The sequence below is a fragment of the Pseudorasbora parva genome, chromosome 15, assembly GCF_024679245.1.
Source record: "Pseudorasbora parva isolate DD20220531a chromosome 15, ASM2467924v1, whole genome shotgun sequence".
Classification (NCBI taxonomy): domain Eukaryota; kingdom Metazoa; phylum Chordata; class Actinopteri; order Cypriniformes; family Gobionidae; genus Pseudorasbora; species Pseudorasbora parva.
The window spans coordinates 4,032,294-4,055,506 of NC_090186.1; the positions used below are offsets into that span (position 1 = coordinate 4,032,294).

Here is a 23,213-nt window from a genome sequence, read left to right on the forward strand (position 1 = left end):
ATTGTTTTTAGCAAAATGAATTGCAGAGGACTTCACTTGGACAACTTTAAAGGAGATTTTCTCAATATTTCAATTTTTTTGCACCCTCACATTTCAGATTTTTGCACGCTTAACTTTTATAGCAGATCTGTGTAATGATCTGTGTATAATCACAGTCTTGAAGAATTTTCACTATGATGATTTTGATATACAGATGAAACTATTGCATTAAAAATGTTTGAATTCCATGTCAATAAATACAACTCAATGTACTAATGAAATGGATTTCTTGATATCTATGTTATTTTTTGTTTGTTTCACCAGGTGCAGTATAAATGCAGATATCATATATGGGTCATTTTTAAAATTAGATGCAAGCAGTCCGTAAAAAAAAATGGATATAGTCAAAAAAATCAGAATTGGGCATCAAGACCTGTAGTGTAAATGCGGCCAAAAAGAGCACAAGAGAGGGAAAAGAGATGCTGATTTCCTCTGCAATTGTATATGCTGTTGAAAAATAACTGCTTTACACACCATTTGATCTTTTATTTTTTACATTAGTTTTTTTTTGTAGTCAATTATTTTCTCATTTGAATTTTCCTGAGACGCCACTTCCTCAGAGAAAACAGCCCTGCTCAGAAAAGCTGCATAATTATGTCGCTTTTCTTTTGGAACAGGATTTGAGTCGCATGATTGTGATTCCTTAAAATGCTGTCTGGGGATGCGAAGTTTTGGAAGAGAGTCACAGAGACATTTCTAAGAAGTCAAATCTGCACATAAATGCCAGTTCTGTCAAAGCAACCTGGTACATTACAAGACTATCAAGATGATGTGCGAGAACAAATTATGGATTAAAATCCAACGTCCCTAAAGAAAAAGCAAAGCAAGATGCAACTATATTTTTGGCAACACTGATTGATGAGAAAGCAGGGGTAAGGTAGAGCCTGCCAAGCCCAACAGGGAGACACAAGAGAAGCAGAGCTACAGCACAGCAGGGGGACTCAGAGCACCCACAGGAAGCCTTGGCCAAGGAAAGAGTCAAGCCACAATCCTTTGTTTTCATACCATATGCCACACACCCGAGACGACAAGCTTAACTCTTCACACTACAGGGAATATTCTCTTTGAAAGAAATTTCATCAAACAATATTTTCATATTTTACAAGAAAAATGTAGTGATGCCAAACCTTGCCAAAGCCGCCACATTTAACTGTGTTCTGAATGGTCACAAAAGCATGCTAATAATGTGCACTGTTTGTTCTTACAAGTCAGGGCTTTTGTTGCTTTTTTATTGAAATGAAATTATTTTGGGGGGATGTTATGGTACTTAGTTATATTAATGCTGAAGTTATAATCCATTTATTCACTATTTGAGCATAGACCTTAACATTTTATTAAGGTCTTGAATGCTTTATAGCAGGGGTTCTCAACTGGTCCCACCCTGGGACCCACATTTTCCCATGGTCATTAAGTCGCGACCCACTTTTTTAGAATTCAACCAACAAAATTTATTTTTTCAAAAATAACTGTTGAAAACACTCATATATCATCTTTTTAAAAACATAACCCTACATATATACATATATTATCCCATACAACGTACATTTCAGAGCTTAATAAGTAACTGGACCCTGACAACCGCATGTACAAAAGTTAATTAAATAAATAAGTCCACATAAGATATTTTTACTCTATTCAGAGCATATTAATAAGAAACTAAGGAGGACCATGACAACTGCATGTACAAAAGTTAATTTCTTTCGATGCAGGATGTATTGTTTCTAAATGGCGCTTCAGTTTGGACGGTTTCATGCTCTCATTGGCAAGCACTTCACTACAAAGCACACACTGGGGTTTCTGTCCATTTTCTAAAGAGTTTGGGTCATATTTGCGCTTCGCCATCTTGAATCTGAAAGCCAAAACAACAGGATGGTTACCATGGCTACCATAGTAAACTACCGCACGTCTCTGACGGATGCCTGTCAAAATAAACCCTTTAAAAAAAAAAGACCAATCAAACATGAGAAGCACAATATATATATATATATTTTTTTTGACCAGCTTACCAAGACCCACCCAAAACAGGTCTGCGACCCACTTTTGGGTCGCGACCCACCAGTTGAGAATCACTGCTTTATAGCACAGACTGAAGTTTTGTCTCTTTTCAAAGATGGCAGGCAAATTATTTAAAAAAGTGAATTAAAAAAAGTTACTGAATTTTACGTTAAATTATGAGAAATGCACAAAAATACTATTTAAATTTTTTATATAAAATATTTTTTTTCAAAAACGCATTTTTTACAATAAAACTGCAAGAAAATCAAAGCCAAAATAAGAAAAAAAAAAAAAAAAAAAAAAAGAAGAGTTGTGCTCCAAATTTGAGGCTGATATCTTAAAAAATGAGCTCTCAGTCAGATTTAGTTTGGGCGCAGTACCAAACGCTTCCCCTAGATGAAATTATCATTTTTCTCCATCATGCCCTGATGGAGTTTGGGTTCCTTTGGTCGCCTTTGGCTTGGCTTGCTCAGTTGGGGACACTAAAATTATGATCTAAGTTATTCAACTAGTTATACAGATAAATTTATGATTTAGGTTTTAATTAATTCTATAAACTATAATACAGATCTGCCAACATTGTCGCTATATGATGAATTAAAATAAGCTGATAACATCACTGTTTTCTCCAGAACGACTGCACAGCCAAATCTAATGTTAATGCAATATTATCCTGTTTGACACTGAGAAGCTGCTTTGACACAATCGTGATTGTAAAAGCGCGATATAAATAAAGTTGATTGATTGATTGATTGATTGATTGATTGATTGATTGATTGATTGATATTAGTGCATTAGGAGCACACGTGACTATTTTTTTTCAGGACCATTTAATGCTGCTGTCCGTAACTTTTTTTGTGTTCAAGATTTACAAAAATGATATAATGAGAATGTACAACATGAATCCATTTTCCATTTTCCTTGGCTTTTCTGTCTTACCCTGAATGATTATGGTACACTTATAATAAGTATTTATATTGGGACTATTTCAGGCCAGACTGGTAGGTACCGCTGCGGAGGAGCACAGTCCCTGCGTGATCCCCCATAGCCATAAACAGACAGAAGTAGCTCCGGCTGCAATGTTATTCCGCAAGATGCACGCAGTTCTGTTTATTAACCACTAGAGCGCAAAAAGTTACGGACTGCAGCTTTAACCTTTTCGAGTCATGTTCATGATTTTTGTGTGTTTTCACATAGCATTTACAAAGTTTCGTACCATTCCAATGAAGGGGAAAAAAAGGAAAAAAACTAAAAGGAAACATTTTTGGTCAAAAATGCCCAAAGAACACCATAGGGTTAAGCAAATCTCATCAAATTCCTTAATTTCAGTAAATTTTACTCTGACTTAAACAGCAAAGAATTTAATTGTATAGCTACTATCAATAATTTATCTGAAATCTCTTCTGAAATCTGAAAAAACAAAAAATCATGAATATTTATAAATTGAACACACCTTTTTTTAAAATAGAAGCAATTTGTTAGGGTTCTGTCACTTCAGTCTGGTTTATTCTTGTTTTTGTTTCTTTTTTTTGTGACATGATGTGTGGAGCATGGGGTTCAGAACCTAGCATCAGGGTCGGACAAGTTTTGTCTTTTGTTGTGAGCGTTCATTGCCGTGCGCTCTTGTGTGTGTGTGTGTGTGTGTGTGTGTGTGTGTGCGTGCGTGTGTGTGTTCATTGGTCAGGCGCTCGTGTTGTTTTGTTCTGTGTAATGTTCGTCATGTTGTCATGTTCTGTGTGGACACAGTCTGTAAGAGCTCTTATTGACTGCTTGTTCGTGTCATATTTAGTGTGTGTCCAAAAAATTCATGCCAGAGCCAGTCGTGTTTCCACTGCCACTTCTAGGGCTTGATCGGGCCTCGTCAGGGCTTCCTCGGGGCCAATGGCCAGGGTTTATTGGCCCACTGAATACCTTTGGTCCAAAGCGGGCCAGCTCGGGCTTGAGGAGTGGTTACGATCATGATGATTTCATATCCCAGCTAACATCAGTATTAAAGACTCTTACGATCATTTTACCTCAAAACTCGCTTTCAGACACCAGCGAGTGTTTGAAATAACTTCAGTTTGTGATCCGATGTGGATTTTGATCTCAGTAAAAGGCAGAAATATGTATTTGCGATGCAAAAGACTATACGTGCTAGCCCTTATTATAATAAACCTATTAAATATGACCGATTTAAGAATAGAAACCAGACAAATCATATGGGTGATCACAATCTGTTGGTACGTCTCATCTCAGCTGTGTATAATTTTATGGGCAAATAATCAATCTTTTTTTAAAATATATATATATATGAAACTCAGGGCCCTATCTTGCACTCAGCGCAATTGACTTTGTACACCGACGCATGTGTCATTCCTATTTTGCACCCGCGCAAAGCGCGCTTTTCCCTCCACAGAAGCACGGCGCTAAACTAGTGAATGAACTTGCGCTCCCTGGGCGGTTCAGCCCAAAAAAGGAGGCGTGTTCCGGCGCAAACAATCCCTGGTGCTATTCTGCTGTTCCATTAAACAGTCGCGCCACTGACCAGAAAAAACCTAGTCTAAAGTCAGCGGCGCGTTGCGCGCTGTTCATTATGCTATTTTAAGGGCGCATGCTTGACCATAATGTATAGCGTGCACAACACGCATACACTTTGCTCATGTAATCTACACAGATGCAACAGTTATTTTTGCAAATCATAAATTGTTACACTAAAAAAAATATTAACACATTATGGTGTGCCACAAAGATGTGAAAAAATAGGCATAAATCTAGCATACAAATTATTCAGGCTTATTGTAGTAATTAAGGATCAGACCTGTTTGCCCAATAGTGGCAAGACATATATGTATATAAGGACATCTGACAAATTGGTTTGTCCGTCAACAACCAAGAAAAAAAATCGACTGAAAAACTGAAAAACCGACGCTATTTTCGGTGTGTTTCTCCCATCCCCATACAACACAACTTCTCTGTCTTTCACTCCCTTACGAAAGGAAAATATATTTACCAATATATTACTTGAAATATATTTTAATATATTGTAAATATATGGAATAATATATGGATGGTATTATAAAATATATTATATATTCATGTAATATATTGCAAAATATACAAATGATTGCTGCTTTCAATATATAGCAATATATTGAAAGATATAAATATTAATTCCCATATATGTGAATATATTGCCTAATGTATTGCATGAAATTTTCCAATATACTGCAATATATTTTTGTTTCGTAAGGGCTGCTCTTACAAGAACGTGCGCCTGGTAAATACACCATAATAATAGCGATCCATAATGGAACTTGCGCAGCTGCTTTTAAAGGGAATGTTGGATGCCGCTCTGATTGGTTTATTCACGTTACGCCCAAACCACACCTATGAATAATGAAGCTCCTTCAGACCAGCCCATTTTAGATTTGCGCCGGGGGTAAGAGCCATTTATCCCGCCGGGAAAATAGCAACAGCGCCGAGACCCGCCCACAGAGTTACTTGCGCTTCGCGCTTTGACACTTGCGTTTCAGATCGTTAAAATAGGGCCCTCAATGCCAAAAATGCAATTCCATGTGAGGAGTAGGGTGACCTTTTACTCTTTTCCCGCCATTGATGTAAATTTCATGGCTTTCCGCATTTTCACTGTTATACGGTAGGGGGCGCTATGACACAACTTCTGAACGAGTAGAGAATCTACTGATTAAAACACAGGCGAAGACAATGCAGAAACAAGCAATAACGTGATCAAATGCATATGTAAAATAATACAATCCCCAACATTAAAGGTAGGGTAGGACGGACTGATCTAAAACACTTTTGTCCAAATTTGTTTAAACTTTCTTTATATGTCAATACATAATTAAAATGTAAGTTCTCTGAAAAGGAGAGTATAAAAACCGAGTGACTCTAGACTTTTTAATCTGCAATAAATACCGCTCATTATTTTCGTTCGGGACGAAACAAATGATTGGCTGGGGCGACTGTCACTCTCTCTCACTACCATGGCGACCAGCGCTTTCGCTACAGGATCTGCCCACATGCGCGCGCTCGTTTGATTTGAGGAGTTCAAGAGGCAAGAAACCGAGGCAAAATAATGGCAGAGAAAGAGCATTCAAAATTCACAGTGCAGGGTTTTACAGTCAGCGAAGGCAAACAATGCAAAAAAAGGAAGACCGTACAAGAAAAGGCAATGCACAGAAAGTATTTGGATAAACAAAGAAATCAAACGCGAGTAAATATCTGCGTGGCTCTTCAACGATGGTGAGAACTGAGAGACCTGAAAAACGACTCATTGCTGGCTGTATTTCTGCTGGACAGGTAATCTTTCATTTTGATTATACATTTTTTTGGTTTATGTTTCCATGAAGCATGTATCAAGAGCACATGAAGCTGCCTAATATAGCTAACATAACATTACTTAGCATAAAGTTACAATATTATACACTTAGCCATTAGTAGAGATGATAAATACTCAATATGCTTAGCAGAAGTTGATCGCTGTCGTGTTGAATTTCACAAAATTAACTTTAGATAACAAAATGCATGTGTAAAAGCTAGTACACCGCATCCAGGAACTTTTTTTAGAGCTAAGTTAGCTTTAGCTACTGCTAATCAACAATGCTTTCATCATGGAAACTCTTCCATGCAAAACACTGTATATGTTATGAATCTTACCAGAAATTCATCTTCATCACAGTATAACTGATGTTATTGGAAAAACATGATGCTACCCGTTTTCTTTGCCTTATAAATATAACTAGCTCGTTACCAAATCAAACAAAAATATATTTTAAACTTTACCATTCTAGCTTGATAGTGAGTACTAAAAGACATCTTATTTGTTTATATTCACACTGATAAAGTTCGATTTTTTTATTACATGTGATTGTGACATGATGTCACTACATGCACACTGCTCCTCTGAGGTAAATAAAGGTCTTCCAGCTGATTGGCCGGTGAGGCGATCATGTGTTTTGGGGGCGTGGCTTTGGAAAGAGCCCAGAAGGGAGAAGGTGGAGTAAATGGAAATAATGAGCTGTCTTTAAAACAGTCCTGAGTGGTCTACAGACACTCAATTATTATACTTTCTTTTTCAGAGTACTTACATCTTAATTATGTATTGATATATAAAGAAAGTTTAAACAAGCTTGGAAAAAAAAGTTTTTTAACCAATTCCTACCTTTAAATGTTACTGTTACTGTTACCTAGCGTTACCTAATGTTACTGAATGAAATGTCGTTTAGGACTGTGAAGCTTTAGGGGTGTTGTTGGACTCATTCTACTCCATCTGTGATTTGATCCTCATTCTGAATCTGGATGTAGACAAAAACATGGTTTTCTTGAAAAATGCTTAATGCTTAAAATGCTGCTTTTTAATGAAACTTTAAAAACCTCACATTTAAGGGTTGGTAAAAAAAAATAATGCATGAAGCTAGAATAAAACAGGATCTGTTCTTTCTTTTGATATATTGCATGTTCAGACATTCATGCAGCAAAATATTCTGGGGGCCATGAAAGTTGAGAAAATGATAAAAAACCGCGGATGATGGCTGACAACTTTTATTTAAAAATAAAACGCTGACGGGGAAAGAGTTAATAAGCTATCCACAACAAACTCAAGCATCTCCTGAGCCGCTGTTTGCTCCAGCAGTGCGCAATAAAAACCATATTTAAAAAAAAATATCCATTAGTCTTTAATGTACTCATATTTTAAATGAAAAAGCAATAAATAAAGTTGATGACGTGTGCTTAGTGCATACACAAGCACTATAACTGAATTGAGTATTAGTCTTCCGAAGCATCACTGGACAAGCTCAATTAATGTGCCGTCTATATTTATACACTGGTTGCCTGTGGCATCAATCTTAAAAATGACGGATCAGCATTGCATTTTTGGAAAAATGTTCCTTTCGGTAACCAAGCAAGACAAATCCAAGCGTCCTGTCTCAGATGCACACTGTGTAAAGACGATTGCCTGGATTTGTTTGATGTATACTGCACTGCAATGAGCAAAAGATGATGCAAGAACATCCTAAGATGGACTCATTCCCTCCCAAATCTAAGATGAGTTATGACTTTAAATGAACTGAACACAATTCACTGATATCAAATCAATGTGAAATTAAAACGGATCCAATTTTCTGTTCTAATACACATCTCTGGTCTTATTGTGAATGATTTAACACTGCATGCTTTTTCACAGAGAAAAATAAAAGATGATAATTCTCAGCAACTTTGCACAGTTTCAATTTAGGGAGAATACATTTACAGAAAATCACCCTTACCTTAAAGTTCCTCTGAAACAATACGTGTGTGTGAAAAGTGCACTACAAATCAAACTTACTTCAAATTATTTCCTTTTCGCTTGAAAGGACCAAGCAGTTTTTTGATATACATTTCATTTCATGAAGAAATGTCACATTATAGACATAAAAAGGGCTGTGTGTGCAGTTTCATGACTTATACAACTTCCTTTAATCTCTGCATAAACACAAATAGATATTTTGAATAGTTTGAATGGATGACAGGATGACACTTAACAGTGGTCCACTTGATTTATGTGCTATATTCAAAGCCATAGATCATAATTTGTCTGAGAGGAAGAATATATAGGGGGAAATTATAAATAAGTTCAAGCCTGCTGTGTCTAAAGGTGCCATTTTTTAATTGAAACCTACTTGCTAATTAAATCTAACAGAAGTAGTAGCTGTATGAACTACTGTTGTGATACTTTTATTTAGTATGGTTATTTTTGTCATTTTTGTGGACTTTTCCTTTTGTATTTCATAAAAGATGAAAGTTTGGAAAGGCATGATGGATAGTAAACAATGCCAAATTGAATTGCTGGGTGAGACACCTCTGTTCTTGCTCATTGTGATTTTGCATTAGGTCTACTGCCAACAGTAATTCTTAATTAAATAAAGAACAAATGAGAGTGTGTTTTTGTTATAGCTGCTAAAAGGCACTCACGTTGAATTTAATGATGTCGTAGATGAGATAGCGTGGGACGGGCTGGCCGTTCACTTTGTCGATAATCATCTCCTGCAAAAATAAAGAAAGATGATAACAATAAGAAATCCAGATATACTACCCAAAAATCAACATGATAGAACATTGAGATTTAAAATAAACACTCAAAATTAAGATATATAGCTTGAAAGCTCAAATAAAAATATTGTTCGATTAATTATGTCTGAGATCACTGAAATAAGTCATGTTTTTTTTTCCATTGAAACCTGTAAATTAAAACATTTAGGACTTAAAATTGTTTTCCAATTCCAGTCTCTGGACGGTCGGTCCCATTCTTTATCCATTAGGTTCAATATGGATTGGCCCACCCTTCGCAGCTCTAACAGCTCCAGCTCTTCTGGGAAGGCTTTCCTCAAGGTTTAGGAGTGTGTTTATGGGGATTTCTGACCATTCTTCTAGAAGCTCATTTGTGAGGTCAGGCACTGATGTTGGACGAGAAGGCCTGGCTCTCAGTCTCCGCTCTATTTCTTACCAAAGCTGTTCTATCGGGTTGAGCTCAGGACTCTGTGCAGGCCAGTCAAGGTCCTCCACATCAAACTCACTCATCCATGTCTTTATGGACCGACGTTTGTGCACTGAAGCGCAGTCATGTTGGGACAGGAGGGGCCGTCTCCAAACTGTTCCCACAAAGTTGGGAGCATGAAATTGTCCAAATTGTCTTGGTGAAGCATTAAGAGTTCCTTTCACTGGAACTAAGGGGCCAAGCCCAACCCCTGAAAAAAAAACTCCACACCATAACCCCCCCTCCACCAAACTTTACACTTGGTGCAATGCAGTCAGACAAATACAGTTCTCCTGGCAACCATCAAACCCAGAGAACACGTCTCTGCTCTAGAGACCAGTGGCGGCTGCTTTACACCACTGCATCACATTGCTTTGCATTGCACTTGGAGATGTAAGTCTTTGATGAACTGCTCGGCCATGGAAACCCATTCCCTGAAGCGCTCTACACACTGTTCTTGAGCTCATTAAAAGGCCACAGAGGTTTGGAGGTATGTGGCTGTTGACTCTGCAGAAAGTTTGTGACTTCTGCGCACTGTGACCCTCAGCATGTGCTGACCCCGCTCTGGGATTTTACGTTGCTGTTGTTCCCAATTTGTTCAACTTTGTTATAATCCCACTAACAGTCGAGTGTGGAATATTTAGTAGTGAGGAAATTTCAGGAATGGACTTATTGCACAGGTGTCAGCCTATCACGGTACCACGCTTGAGTTCACTGAGCTCCTGAGAGCGACACATTCTTTCACTAATGTGTGTAGAAGCGTCTGCAGGCCTAGTGTTTGATTTATACACCTGTGGCCATGAAGTGATCGAACACCTGAACTCAATGATTTGGAGGGGTGTCCCAATACTTTTGGCAATATAGTGTATATCTAATAATATTCTTATCTAGAGCCAAAAGAGCTTCATTCAAACTCTTTCCGTTGTGTTCAAGTTGCTTCTCTCTCCCGCTAAAGACGTAAAGCACCACATTAAGAGCTGCAGATGAAGCAGTTATTTTAACAACAAAAGCAGAAACAGGGTGAGCAGCAAAATAGACGATTTCACGAAAACACTGCAGAAAACGAGAATGCAGCTATTTTATCATACTCCAACCGTTTAACTAAACCAGGTTTGAAACAAGTTAACGTGTGGCGTCTTTTGCCTACATTTAGCATTATTATTCAGCATATAAAGACCATTTTATAATAAACAATGTTAGAATTTGAAAAAAAAATATTTAGAGATGGCAAGAGAAGACAAAAAACGTTGCAGGTACTAGTTTACTCTGTTTTATCCTCATGGTGAGAGTTGTTAATATTATTAGATTATGTACATTGTTTGTTTGTAGTTTATTTTTTTGAGCAAAATATAAAAATGGTCCATGCTTTTCTTGCTTTCACAAAGGTGTCTAAATGTAAAGTAAATTAAAAATAATTGCCGGTTAAAAACTAACCTTTTTATATTCATCTCCAGTTGGAAGAAGGAAATGGAGAGAGCAGACCTCTTAGAACTTTAATTGAATACCCTTGCTTTAAACTTTCTTTCTCAGTGTAGCCTCAGTGGAAAATTATACATTATAATACACATAATTGCTTAACCTGCATGAGCTTAATGTCAGATACAGTTTCAAAGGCTGAAATAGTAATATTTGTATTGCCTACTACAATAGTTAATTCATCATGCCAATCAAAATAAATTGCATATTTTAATGTTAAAATGCGTAAAAAATTAAGTGGTGCAGCACACCTCAAGACTTAAACTCTGCTTAATTGAGCCTTTAAATGTGAAACCCACCCTTGCTATTCCTCCAGCTTTGAGTGAGCTAAATGCTTTGAGAGCAAGATCCTCTTTAACGTCTAAAGAATTAACTCACAACACTGGCTTATTTTTGACCATCCAATGTAAGCCAAACCTGTGGGCATCCATTAAGCATAGAAATAGAGCAGATCCTCTCTTCCTAACCCGATTAGCAGGCTTTCAAACCATGCAATAACTCACCCCATCTAAAAGCGTGTTGGAAAGGTGGATGCGAAGATCCTTCCGGAAAGGAAACTCCAGGTTGTCTATGTGAAAGACTGAGTTGTCTCTGTCAATCATATAGACTTCGTTTTTTCCGTCTATCAACATCATGTACCTGTAAAAACACAAGAGAGAGAGTGAGGATTGCTGACCAGCTTAAGCCTTTCAGTAACTAATTTATGTTGTCACTGTTTTACGGTAGGGGGGCGCTATTACGCATCTTCTAAAAGAGGAAAGAATCTCCCGATCAAAACACAGGAGAAGAAGAAGCAGAAACAAGTGATGACAAGTAATCATATGCACATGTAAAATAACGAATATTAAACAGTATACTAGTTGAAACGGCCTAATGTTAGTGAATGAACTGTAGTCCCAGGGCGAGCTACAGGACTGCGAAGCTTTGGGGTGTTGATGGACTAAAATCTACTCCATCTGTGTTGATCATCGTTCTGAATCTGATTTTCTCAGCTTTTTGCTCAAAATGTTGCTTTTTTATGAAAACCACATTCAAGTGTTTGTTGATTAGATGTTTTTTGTTTAATTTTCTTTCAATATATAGCATGTTCAGATATTTATGCAACAAAATATTCTGGGGGCAATGAAAATTGTGTGAAAACAATCAAAAATGCTGGCGGTGGCTGGAAACTTAAAAAAAAAAAAAAGTTAAAAATATGTCTATATACTCTTTTTATAATTTTTTTCCAGTTTAGTTATTTTTTGCAATTCCTTGTAAACTGGCTGAAATATAAGAAACAAAAAAAGTTGTTTTTTGGTTTTAGTTTTATTCACTATAAGTAACCCAGCGCTCGCGTGTAAATTAACCCAGTGCCGCTCTTCACGCTGAAACCTGCAGCGCATGTGTTTAAATCGATCTCAGCCTTCGCAATCTGATAATCATAATAATCCCTAGAACAGACCAATTACGCCTATCAAGTTTCATTACGATAGGAAAAACTGGAGAAAATTTTAAGAAGCATAGTTAAAAGAAACATTTTGACATCTCAATATGAAGATCATATTGCTAAATCATGTCTCAAAGATAATTATATTTCTAGGCCAAACGTTAAAAAGTTAAACTGAATGGTGATGCAAAGAGGGTTTGGCACAGAGACCAGCAAATACACTGGACCCTAACAATAACAAACAATATGAAGGATTTGTTGTGTAATAAGAACCCAAATGTCACAGGTAAATGGCAGAGGTTTAAGAAACAGCGGCTGGAGGATTTTGTGGCTATAACACACACACACACACACACACACACACACACACACACACACACAAAAAGATGCAAACAAGTCTGGAAACATTTATCAGCTCTTCTCTGATTATGAGCAGAAATTAGCAGCTGAAAAGAGAAACACTGATTGAGAAAACACATCCCCGGTGGCACTGAATCCGCAGGAACTGATGAGCTCCAATGATTAACAACAATAGCTTGTTTTGTGTGCTTCACTTCCATCAGAAAAATTAAGAGAAACACTTGTCATAATGAGTTTAATTGAACAAAGAGCCAGGTGAGGTTCAGTCTAGTGAAGTTTAGCAATCACTGCAGGGGTGTTCTTTTCAGACATTACGATAAAGCATAGATGATAGAGGTAACGTGATAATTTTTAAAACCAGAATACTAACAGGACACAGGGGGAAAGAAGGTCCTGCTCGAAAGAGAGGGGCATAACTTTAGGGATATAAGCTGCATCAAGATGTAAAATCAGGGATGCACCAAGAGTAAAATTCTGGCCGATACGATAACTGATTTATTCTTAATCAGTCCCTCCAGGATTTCACAATATTTTTTTGTGATTTTTGCGATCAATATGACTGATTTTGTGGAGGTAATTTCCAGAAAATGTGCAATGTTTTTTTAAAATAATTAAGATACCACATTTACCATATTATGTATTATGTTAGGTGCACAACAGTCATACACAAGAACTAATAAACAAATGATATGAAGACAAATAAATACAATGATAAATAAATACAAAAATGCTTTTTTAAGTCGTTTTTTTATCGTTTAAGTCAGGCTACTATTATTTTTTTTATTTTGTTCAGTGGTTGTTATTTGATAGGTAGCCTATAGGCTGCGGTTGCTTTCACTTTAAAGATTACTGCCTACAGTAGGCTAATACACGGACCCAATAGCCTATAGCCTATACTGTCACACTTCCCAAACCTATTCACTCAAGACACAGCCAAGACGGACATTTAGACATAATAATGGGTGTATTTGATTATGATTGTTAAAGGGCATAAGCCTACATAAAAACAGATCTGTATACTCGCGAGCACTGACAGCCGGCAAACAATCCTCCGCCAGTCTGACATCGGATTCGGTCCGTCACCGTGTGTCAGGAGCGAATTGAGTTTGTGGTATACAATGCTTTTATTAACTATTTTTTTAGTGTTATCGGGCATATCATACTTTTATTTGGTCATTCATCCATCTAGAGTAATCCATTCGTCCGGTCCTTGGCACTTATAGGCCTATGCGAGACGAGAAAGATTTACTTTCGTTTTTACAAAGACACACTGTGCAAGCACCCCAACGTCTGTAATCCTCATGAAAACAATGTATTACAGCTTTAAATAAATTAGAGATAGTTCAGTTAGATATTTATTTGTATTTTTTGTTATTGAAAATATTTTTTTGTGATTATTTTGCAGGGAAATGGCAAATTATGCAGGATTGCAAAAAAATATTTTTCTGATTTTGCATTGTATTCAGCGATCGCGGAATCGCGAAAAACTGGAGGGACTGCTTAATACTTGAAGACATATAACCGATTTATTGGCAGATAAATCTAAATCCACATTTTTATAGAATTTTTGAGAGCCTGATTACAAAAACAAAAGTCTCACCGTTAAAATCCATGTCCAAGCACACAATTATGATGTTCTCCTAATACTTGTATGACTATATGACAGACTTCTTTCTTCTGCTGAACACAAAAGAAGATATTTTGAAGAATATGTGTAACCAAAACCCCATTCACCATTTTTTCCCCCTCCATACTATGGAAGTCAATGGGGCTCATCAACTGTTTGGTTACCTAAACGTTTCGAATAATCTTCTTCAGACAAATTCATACAGGTTTGGAAGTTGATGGTGAGTAAATGATGACAGAATTTACATTTTTAGGTGACCTGTCTTTTTAACTGCTTTTGACCCCTAAGTGGAAAACGAAAACAAACTTTGCTATCCGTATATCAGGGCCAACAGAGCTGACGAAAATGTGCTGATGGAAAGTCAAAAGAGGCATCCTGGTGTGGACAATTCCCAGACACACCGAGCAGGGCTCATGACTACGCCTTTCACATATCAAAAAGACAGATATCAAACCGTTTCATTAAAGACGCAATTAGATCTGCAAAACAAAGCAAAGAAACATTGTCTTTCTGACTTTTGGCTGTGACACGATAACTCCCACTTACCGTTAAGCACAGTGTTTGTCATTGTGAATGTCACAGGACATCACATTAATATTCAGCGCGCATGTCCACGTCATTATGCGCCATTGGCCTTTTAGATGTGAATAAAGGTGTCTTCAGGGAATTATGCGAGAGAGAAATATCCCAGTCACGAATTGAACCGACTGATTGGGAACACTTTGAACTTCAGTCAATAGAGTCGTCTTCTCTCAAACGCTTACAATGTCTGCACACATGCCGAAATGAAAAGTGCTTTTGGAGATATTCCCACTGGCATCCAAAAACAATTGTTCAGTCCTCGTCTTTGCCTTGAGCTTTAATATCCTCTCGTTTGGTCATTATTATAGAGCGCTCTGCTGGACGTCCCCAGAGTGAACGCATCCGAGTGGCCAAAGCACAGGATGATGGGCTTGTTAGAACGGATCTCCAGTTAAAGAGATCAGCTGCGCCTTTTGAGCGTCTCCGTGATGGAGCCAAGTGTTTTTCAATCAAAGAGCCACGGATGTTCTGCTCAACTTTCAGCTAATTTTGGATCACTATGACACCAGCTCATTCGCTGCTGCCAGGGCATAAAACATCCTGCAAAGTGCCAACTGTGGTGCATTTGAGATCCGTCCTATGGATGAGTGTCTAATGATGTTCATGCAGACGTTAGAGCGCACGAGCCAGCGGGAGTGAAGGGAGACAGATCACATCATTACAGCAGACAAGCTCAAGCCGAGCTGCCATAAAATGACCTGTAGCTTCATTAAATGGCCCCTCTATGAGCACTAGACTCCAACATTACACAATCTGCACGACATAATTATACTGAAGATCTTTTGAAAGGGTGCTACAACATCAAAAGAATGAAAAAAACCTCAACCCGAGCTGGATGGTCTGATTTAATTCATCTCCTCTAGGCATGACTTCTGGCTATCTGTGTGTTAGACAGGAGGGGAGAGTCTGAATAACACACAACAACCAACCACGGTTCACTATGACCTACAAATCTGAGTTTGGGCTTCCTAAAACGGCTCGTTTCATTAGGGAAAGTTAAATCTGAAATCTATGATAACACAATAATGAAGCAGAGCAGCAAAGTGTTTACTGCATAGTAAAACACAGCTGGCTGTGTGAATTGTTCCACGTCATCATTGGTCTAAACCAAAAATTATAAATATAATAAATGTATATACAGTCAAACCAAAAAAGATTCAGACAGCAGATATAATATTTTACTAGTGTGTGTAGGACACTAGAGTTCATTTGTGTAAGTGAGGAGAGCTGAACAAAGTAAACTGTGACACATTACACCCAACTATTCCTCATACAGTGAGTACAAATTTGGGAGCAAAATGATTCAGACACTTTGAGCTGAGCATGTTTGGCTGAAGTGTTTGTTCTTTAATTGCTAATGTGACCTTTGACACCACAGACTGAACTAAATGAAGCACTGCTTGGTCATTGGTTGAGCTGAACTGGTATTATCTAATCGTGTTCTTAAATTTAACAGCTGATTGTAATCCATTACATCCATTTCTATCAAGACATTATCAAGATTAATTTGTTCTGACTGTTTAACTCTTGAGTTGTCATATTTTATGTCCATTTTCTAACTATAGCGAATAAACTGAGCTAATGTGAGAACATGTTGAAGGTGTCTGAATAAATTTTGGTTTGTATATATTATAATATTAATTATAAAAATAACACTACGTTCAAAAGTTTGGGTTTAGTAGTTTACTTTATCTTTTTGATGCCCAATGCTTTTTCAAAAATACAGTGAAGATTGTAATATTGTGAAATATTATTACAATTTTAAATAACTTTTTTCTGTACATATACATTTTAAAATGTCCTTTATTTTAATGCCATCAAAGCTGAATTTCCATCATCATTACTCCAGTCTTCAGTGTCACAGTTGTCATTAAGGAGGAAATTTTTGGAAGTTGCGATTTATACATCAAACTGAATAAATAAGCTTTCTGTTGATGTATGGTTTGCTGGACAATATTTGTCCGAGATGCAACTATTTGAAAATCTGGAATCTAAGGGTACAAAAAAATCTAAATATTGAGAAAATCTTCTTTAAATTTGTACGAATGAAGTTCTTAGCAAAGCATATTACTACTTATATTACATTTTTGTTATATTTACAGGACGTTTACAAATCGGTATTAGGCATGGTAAAACATGGTACTCTGTGCGGTAAATCAAGAACAGATTTAAACAATAAAGGCCCTTTCACACTGGACGCGATTTTGACGTGCGAATAATTTGTGCGATGTTTTTTTCTTTCGATCAGCTGTTTGTGTAATGAGCGCTTCCACACCGATATGACATTTATTTTTTCCGTTTCGATGTCGATTTTTTTTTACTCCAGCGGTGACAAAAACGGCTTTAACCAATCACATACAAGGAAACAAAGGTGACGAAATGTCCAGTTGATGTCACGAGCTATTCACTGAACTTTAACCTTTGCCAGGCATGGCATTTCTCATGAGATTACAGCTGTAAGCTGTACAGCTGCAGCTGTGTTTGCCCACTGTATGCTACGGACAGCAATAACTTATAACCTTTTATAAATAGTTGATATTTTTCTAAACCTTGTGTCCGCGATTATGGAAAGTGAACGTGTTGCTATCAGTACGTCTGTGGCACTGAAATGTTTACATTGTGACTCGACTGGAAACATCTGCTCGGATCGATTGATTCCCTGAAGTGTGCGGTTTGTCTCGTCAGATGCACTGCCGTCTCTGGAGAAGATCCTCAAATTGTCCCACAGACTTTAGAAAGTAAGGGCAGAAGCGGCCATGATAAAGTTTTAGCTCCTGTACAAGATTAGCATCCTCCCCTTCAGACTCTCTGTTCTATAAGACTGGCTGCACCCAAAACTTTCCTCTCGGTCTGTTTCTAAGAGTGATACAAGGTACACATCTTGCTTTTGGAAATATTGGACCCCAAGTCTGTATATGTTTTAGAAATGACTCCTGATGTGCTCATTTTTAACATATATATATATATATTTTTTTGTATTTTTATTTGTATTGTGTTGTCTTTATGGACTTGCGTCTTGAATAAAAGTTGATTATAAATAAAATGAAAAGCTCGTCTTCACTGAATGATGAACTGCCCGTGTTTTCTCAGCTGTCGCTGCGAATGTTTTGGAATGTTGGAGCTCTGAAATGTCGCAAATTCGTGTCGCGGCTGATGTGAATGGTTTTGACACGAAATGTTCGCGTGCGTAATATTCGCCTATTCGTTACGTTTTTCCGTTACGCGTCCGGTGTGAAAGGACCTTAAGACTAACTGTGTTGAGCTAGAGAACAATCATTAGTTTCTGTCCACCAATGATCCAAACTGTTGCTCTCCTGTCTAATAAAGCACATCAGATATTAAAGCGGCTTTGGTGTTTCCATGGTTACTACAAAATAAAACAGAAATCAAGGGTAGCGCGGGTGTGATGTCATCGGTCCGTGTCCTGGTTAAAATCACTAATTTCTCTGGATTTAAACATTCTTGGAAACATTTGGGAAAATATAAGTACACAAGTCAACAAAATATATAACACTGTTCTAGTGGTTTTAGGATATTTTAATCCAAAAATCTTACATATTGTGCCTTTAAACAAAGCTGGAAAAACAGCACAGGCACAATAACAGTGTGTTTCATTGTAAGGGTCAGAGAGAAGATGAAAATAGTCACAAAAAGTCACAAAATTAACAGTAAAATAGTTAATGCAATTACGAGATTCTTGAAAATACTTCAGGATTTAATTAAAAAATGGCTACTTAAGTGTAATATGGCTATAAAAATACTTGAAAATATTCACAATACGTTTAATCGCCCTCTTTCAGTTTAGTTTCTCTAATGAGATTTTGCAGCATCTTCTGACACTTTGGAGCGCAGCAGCAAATCTGCAAGCGCTGTGGCTATAAGCGTTTGATGGATTAGCCTAGCGTGTGCTTCAGGCCTCAGAATGGCTGGACTCACCGTGTGCCGTCCGCTTTCCAGCTGACTTTATAAGCGTTCTTCTCCAACAGACGAATGTTCCTGCGGTCCATCGATACGGGCTGAGCTCCAGGAAACCCGGATCTGACAAACGAGCACATCAAAATAAGAAAAAGTGATTATGGGACACATTTCTGGGTGGTATTAATTGATCTCCACTCATCAATGGAAGTAATCACGGCTGCTGCTTTATCAGGATAATGACTCGCAGCAGAACTCAGCTGTGACTCTTTCAATTAGCAGGCTACAAATATGTTTCCCATTACTTATTAGGCACTTTAAAGGCACAAATGTCATGTGCTTCGAACTATATTACAGTTGGCATTAAATGAAAATTTTCTGAATGTCCTTAATTAATTTATGATTCATCCATGCACGTTCTATTTTCCCTCGTAACTTTAATAGTACCATAACTCCACCCTCCGGTCTTCTCCGAATTAAGTCTGCTTAAACTCTGCCCCTTTCTTACGACCAACCGCAAGCTCTCATTCAGATCTGCCTCCATCCAATCAACAACTAATAGACAGAATAAAGTTCAGGCGGGTGACTGTCTGGCATGCCTTGCTGACATGACCCAAACTTCACCCATACGTGATTTAAAACGTTAAACTGTACCCAGATTTCACTTCTACTGTTAGTGGAGTTTTGTTAGGCTACATTTGTCTGGCTATCACCAGACCAAGCTCAATCTTTTATGACTGAACATTGGTCTGGTGAGTCTGCTCTGTATTTTCTGCTGCACAAGAGGCGTGATCAAGGAGCATAGTTTAAATGACTCTGAACGCAATTGGATAGTCCTTCAACCAATCAGGCCGATGATCTGGGTGGCGTACATTGCAGATCTGGTAAATTAGGCTTTTACCAAAGTCAGTCGGAGTAAGGCAAACACATCCTTCTTTTGTAGGAACTGTTCCAGGGGAAGTTTCTGTTCCGTTTCAAAGAAAACTTGCCTTTGAAATCTTTTAAAACAGCAGCGATAGTGGCATCAACAGGTTTCTGTTCTTCGGTGGCCGCCATGTTCAATGTTAACAAAAAACTGCTTGCCATCGCTTCTCTATAGCCCCTTTCACACTGCACGTCGGACCCGCAATATTCCCAGAACATTGCCGGGTCGCCTTCTGTGTGAAAGCAACCACGTCCCGGGATTGATTACCGAATTGAACCCGGGTCGGGGACCTAGTAACATTGCGGGATTCGACCCGGGACGAGCGCTGTGTGAACAAAAGCCAAAACTAATGCCGCAACGTGTACGTAGTTATCGTGCGACTCCTAGAGCTTGTTTTTTCAATAATACAACCCTGCAGTGCCAGAAGAGCTAGTCGGTGTTTTAAACGCAGAGAGTGTTCGTATACAAAAGAAACTAAAATTAAACAAGCAGAAATGTGCGCAAACTGGACACAAGTCGAGACCACGAGCTCCTTACTATCCGCGCTGAAGCGGAGATCGCTCGCCACTATACGTCACATCAGGATGTCACGTGAAGTCGACCCGGGACCGTTACGGGTTGTGTGTGAAAGCGCACATATTACGGTATTTCGCTGGCAGTGTGAATGGACCAAATCTAGCGGCCCGGGAACAAATGCCGGGTCGCATTATCCGTGTATTTGCCGGAATCGCAGTGTGAAAGGGGCTTATCAGTCATTGTGTTAAACCCACCAATAGCACGCCAGGTTGTTAAGCCAGTCTGTGATTGGTTCCCGCAAAAGTGTAACAGAAGCAGGATAAATGAATGTACAGGTTTCCAGCCTGAGCTGCCGGGCGAAATCTAATCGCTGGGTTTACACAGTCTAGGGCTACATGGTTTTAACTATAGGATGGATAGCCTAATTGTGGAAGAAATCAGATGGGCTACAGGTTATTTTTATGGTATGCCAAAAAGTGATTATTTTTTAATAGTTTAATACAAAAGTTTAATACAAAAATGAAAATGTAAAAATATGCAATATGAAAATGATCTTCAAATAAAAGCATTCTTTATAAAATACAAGATTTGTCTTCAAAAAGACTTTTATCAAAAGGTGCATCTTGAAAATTTCTTATACTCAAGGTCGTCTTATATTTTCGGAAAAAAAAACACGGCAATCAATTATTTTCTTATTTATGAGAAATTAGTATTTTGTCAATAACAGTCAAATCTTACTTTTGGTTAAAATATACAACCATGTTATCCATTCTAGTGTATATTTTATAATTTTTTGTTACATTTAATGAATGTTACTTCGATTCTGTTTATTTAATGTTTATTACTAAAAAATCTTCAAATGTGGGCAACAGGGTTGCAAAATTCCCACCTCATCTAAAGTAAAAGTACAATAAAACAGCTCATATAATATTTTTGCTTGACCTCCTAAAGTTGATGAGTGGCATTTCCTGTAAGGTTAAGCACTTTATTTCATTGAGCCATTTTAATTTAAAAAAGGAGGTTTAGTTCTTTTTTTGAACCATATTCATGCCCCACACACATTCCCAGCCCTCACCATTTGAACGCTTTTGATTACTTGACATATCAGTGACCCTCAGAGCTGGTAAGCATCTGTGGGGGGTAACACACACACACACACACACACACACACACACACACACTCACCTGTCCCACTCGGAGAACTCCTGACATTTGCGCTGGATGGTGCCGAGCTTGGGCTGTGATGTGATTTGAGTGACTCCTTTGACACACACCCCCTCCAGAAACACAGCGCCCTGAGACACACACACACAAACAACCGTCATGTCTGCACACTTCATCACTAACAGCTCAAATGGACAGGAAGCTGACACCCTGAACAAAAAAGGAAAGCAGCATCATTGATAAGCTGGGCTTTATTTATATCCCAGATGAGCTGTGCTGTATTGAACCAGTAATATTCCTTTAAGACCATGGGCCCTATCTTGCACTCAGCGCAATTGACTTTGTACACCGACGCATGTGTCATTCCTATTTTGCACCCGCGCAAAGCGCGCTTTTCCCTCCACAGAAGCATGTCACTAAACTAGTGAATGAACTTGCGCTCCCTGGGCGGTTCAGCGCAAAAAAGGAGGCGTAAACAATCCCTGGTGCTATTTTGCTGTTCCATTAAACAATTGGCGCGTTGTGCGTTGTTCATTCTGCTATTTAAAGGGCGCATGCTTGACCATAATGTATAGCGTGCACAACGCGCATACACTTTGCTCATGTAATCTTACACAGATGCAACAGTTATTTTTGCAAATCATAAATTGTTACACTAAAAAAATATTAGCACATGAGATGACGGAAATCATTGTGGTGTGCCACGAAGATGTGAAAAAATAGGCATAAATCTAGCTTACAAATTATTCAGGCTAATTGTAGTAATTAAGGATCAGAGCTGTTTGCCCAATAGTGGCAAGACATATATGTATGTAAGGACATCTGACAAATTGGTTTGTCCGTCAAGAACCAGGAAAAAAAAAATAGACTGAAAAACTGAAAAAAACTGTTTAATCGACGCTATTTTGTGTGGGTTTCTCCCATCCCCATACAACACAACTCCTCTGTCTTTCACTGCTCTTACAAGAACATCAGTCTCGTCGGCTGTGAACCGCTCCTGGCGTGCGCCTGGTAAATACGCCATAATAATAGCGATCCATAATGGAACTTGCGCAGCTGCTTTTAAAGGGAATGTTGGATGCCGCTCTGATTGGTTTATTCACGTTACGCCCAAACCACACCTATGAATAATGAAGCTACTTCAGACCAACCCATTTTAGATTTGCGCCGGGCGCAAGAGTCATTTATCCCGCCGGGAAAATAGCAACAGCGCCGAGACCCGCCCACAGAGTTACTTGCGCTTCGCGCTTTAACACTTGCGTTTCAGATCGTTAAAATAGAGGCCCATGGGCGTCGGAACCATTGTGTGTGTGGGACAAGACCCACGACCAATGATATTGGACCCACTCACTTTTATCGTCTCTAATTCAGCACGTCTGTTTACCAACCCCTAACCGATAAACACTTATTATTAAACACATGTTAGACGCTTTATTTCCCCTTTTCTAATATGTTCTCCATTTTTATTGAAAATAAATGCCTTTCTGATCTGATAAGTGATGGGAAAAGGGAGTAGAGCGAGTGTGGCAAAAGGCGGATTCGAACCTCTAATTGATTTGCGTCTAAACTTGATGACATGCGTCTCACCTCTACTCTATAGCCACGGTAAATAACTTGGTAATTTCCGTAATTTTGTCTGTCCCAATCAATTGTTTAGTAAACGGCGGTATAT

General features: G+C 38.1%; 1 protein-coding gene across 1 annotated transcript in view; it reads right to left on the minus strand.

The window, feature by feature from the left end:
* Positions 1-23,213, minus strand: part of rngtt (RNA guanylyltransferase and 5'-phosphatase) — a 159,889-nt gene that overhangs the window by 95,989 nt on the left and 40,687 nt on the right. Inside the window, exons 7-10 of the mRNA XM_067416772.1 lie at positions 21,563-21,672; positions 18,958-19,059; positions 11,530-11,665; positions 8,989-9,060 (exon numbers count right to left, since the gene is read on the minus strand). Coding sequence (XP_067272873.1) covers positions 8,989-9,060; positions 11,530-11,665; positions 18,958-19,059; positions 21,563-21,672 — 420 coding nt within the window. The remainder of the gene's footprint in view (positions 1-8,988; positions 9,061-11,529; positions 11,666-18,957; positions 19,060-21,562; positions 21,673-23,213) is intronic.